The 1256-nt window shown below is 54.9% G+C and overlaps 1 protein-coding gene across 2 annotated transcripts in view; it reads left to right on the top strand.

Annotated features, from left to right (window-relative positions):
• The first annotated feature begins 1146 nt into the window (after positions 1–1146).
• RPS19BP1 (ribosomal protein S19 binding protein 1) overlaps positions 1147–1256 on the top strand; it is a 1828-nt gene continuing 1718 nt past the window's right edge. The window contains exon 1 of one of the 2 annotated variants that reach the window (XM_026038286.1): positions 1147–1211. In XM_026038286.1, the coding sequence (XP_025894071.1) occupies positions 1147–1211 (65 nt within the window). The other variant, XM_026038285.1, reaches the window with a different exon arrangement.

Genomic DNA, 1256 nt, shown 5'->3' with positions numbered 1-1256 from the left:
CTGCTAACTGCCAACAAATGGAATTGGAGAGGTTCTCTGCATTACATGCCAGCTGAATGTCCCTCCAAATCATTCTAAAGTTGCTTGGATTCATATACAAACAACGTTAGTTAAGAGGTGACAGATGAAGGATCTGGTGAGCAAGTGAGTGCTGAGTAGGCTCTGCCCAGAAAAAAAAATAGCACTGTTGAATAACCAAATATTCACAAAGAAGCCAACCACAGAGAGAGACTTGAAAGAGATCTAGCAATAATGACAGGCACTGAGGTGGCATCTGCAGAGGCTAGAGAACAATCTGCAGAAAATGAATGTGTTCAGATGAACTGCGGCTTTGCTGTTATCAGTCCCCACTAGAGATCACAGAGGAAGGAGGAACAATGGGAGTCGCTTGTATCTATTTTTTTTTTTTCCTTGCAGGACATATTTGCAGAATAAACATCTCCCTCCTCTACAGCTCACAGCAGCTTGTTCCTACCAGCACTGGCTGTAATTGAATACGCTTACTCCAATAATAGCTAAATTTAGAATATTAGCATCAAGTCTCTGGAGTGGCTAAGAGGGGAGCAAAGCTTTTTATAAATAAGCACAGTAGTATTAAATAGTAGATGCAATTCAGGGCAAAGCGAAGCTCTGCGCCCGAGGAGCCAGGCACGATGTTAGGCAGGCTTTCGGGCAGGCTCACTGGGACAGGGCAGGTGCATCGCTGCAGGATGCTTCCCTTCAGGACCGTGTCCTGGGCCTGCTATTGCGGATCTCCCCATAGGAATTATGTTGATTGCAGGGCTCCCTAGAAGCCCTTGCACCATGTGGCAACGCAGAGGCCTCAAAGGGYGGCACATGGCACACAGGCAGCAACAGAACACGGCGGGCAGAGCCAACATTAAAGATGGGGGGAATGTAGCACCCCGACAGCGCAGCCTGAAGAGCRCTCCGCCTCGACCATCGTTGAGGTGAAATACGCACAACATGGCGGCGCAGCCGCCCCCCAATAACGGCCGCCGGCTCCTCTGCGCATGCGCGGCAAAGGGGGCGTGGGGGAGAAGTGTGGCGGAAGTGCGGCGGCGCGCTACCGGAAGTGTGGCGGAAGTGCGGCGGCGCGCTACCGGAAGCGTGGCGTGAGGCGCAGGTTGGCGGCGGTGCGCGGCCATGTCCGCCTCGCTGCTGCGGCGGGGCCTGGAGCTGCTGGAGGCGCCGGGTAGCGGCGGCGGGCCGGGCCGGGCCGGGCCGGGGGGAGCTGCGCGAGGCGCCACCGCGAC

The sequence above is a fragment of the Nothoprocta perdicaria genome, unplaced genomic scaffold, assembly GCF_003342845.1.
Source record: "Nothoprocta perdicaria isolate Ctin4 unplaced genomic scaffold, notPer1 scaffold_206, whole genome shotgun sequence".
Taxonomy (NCBI): Eukaryota; Metazoa; Chordata; class Aves; order Tinamiformes; family Tinamidae; genus Nothoprocta; species Nothoprocta perdicaria.
Note: the sequence above shows the minus strand (reverse complement) of the source record. Positions and strands in the feature narration are given on the sequence as shown.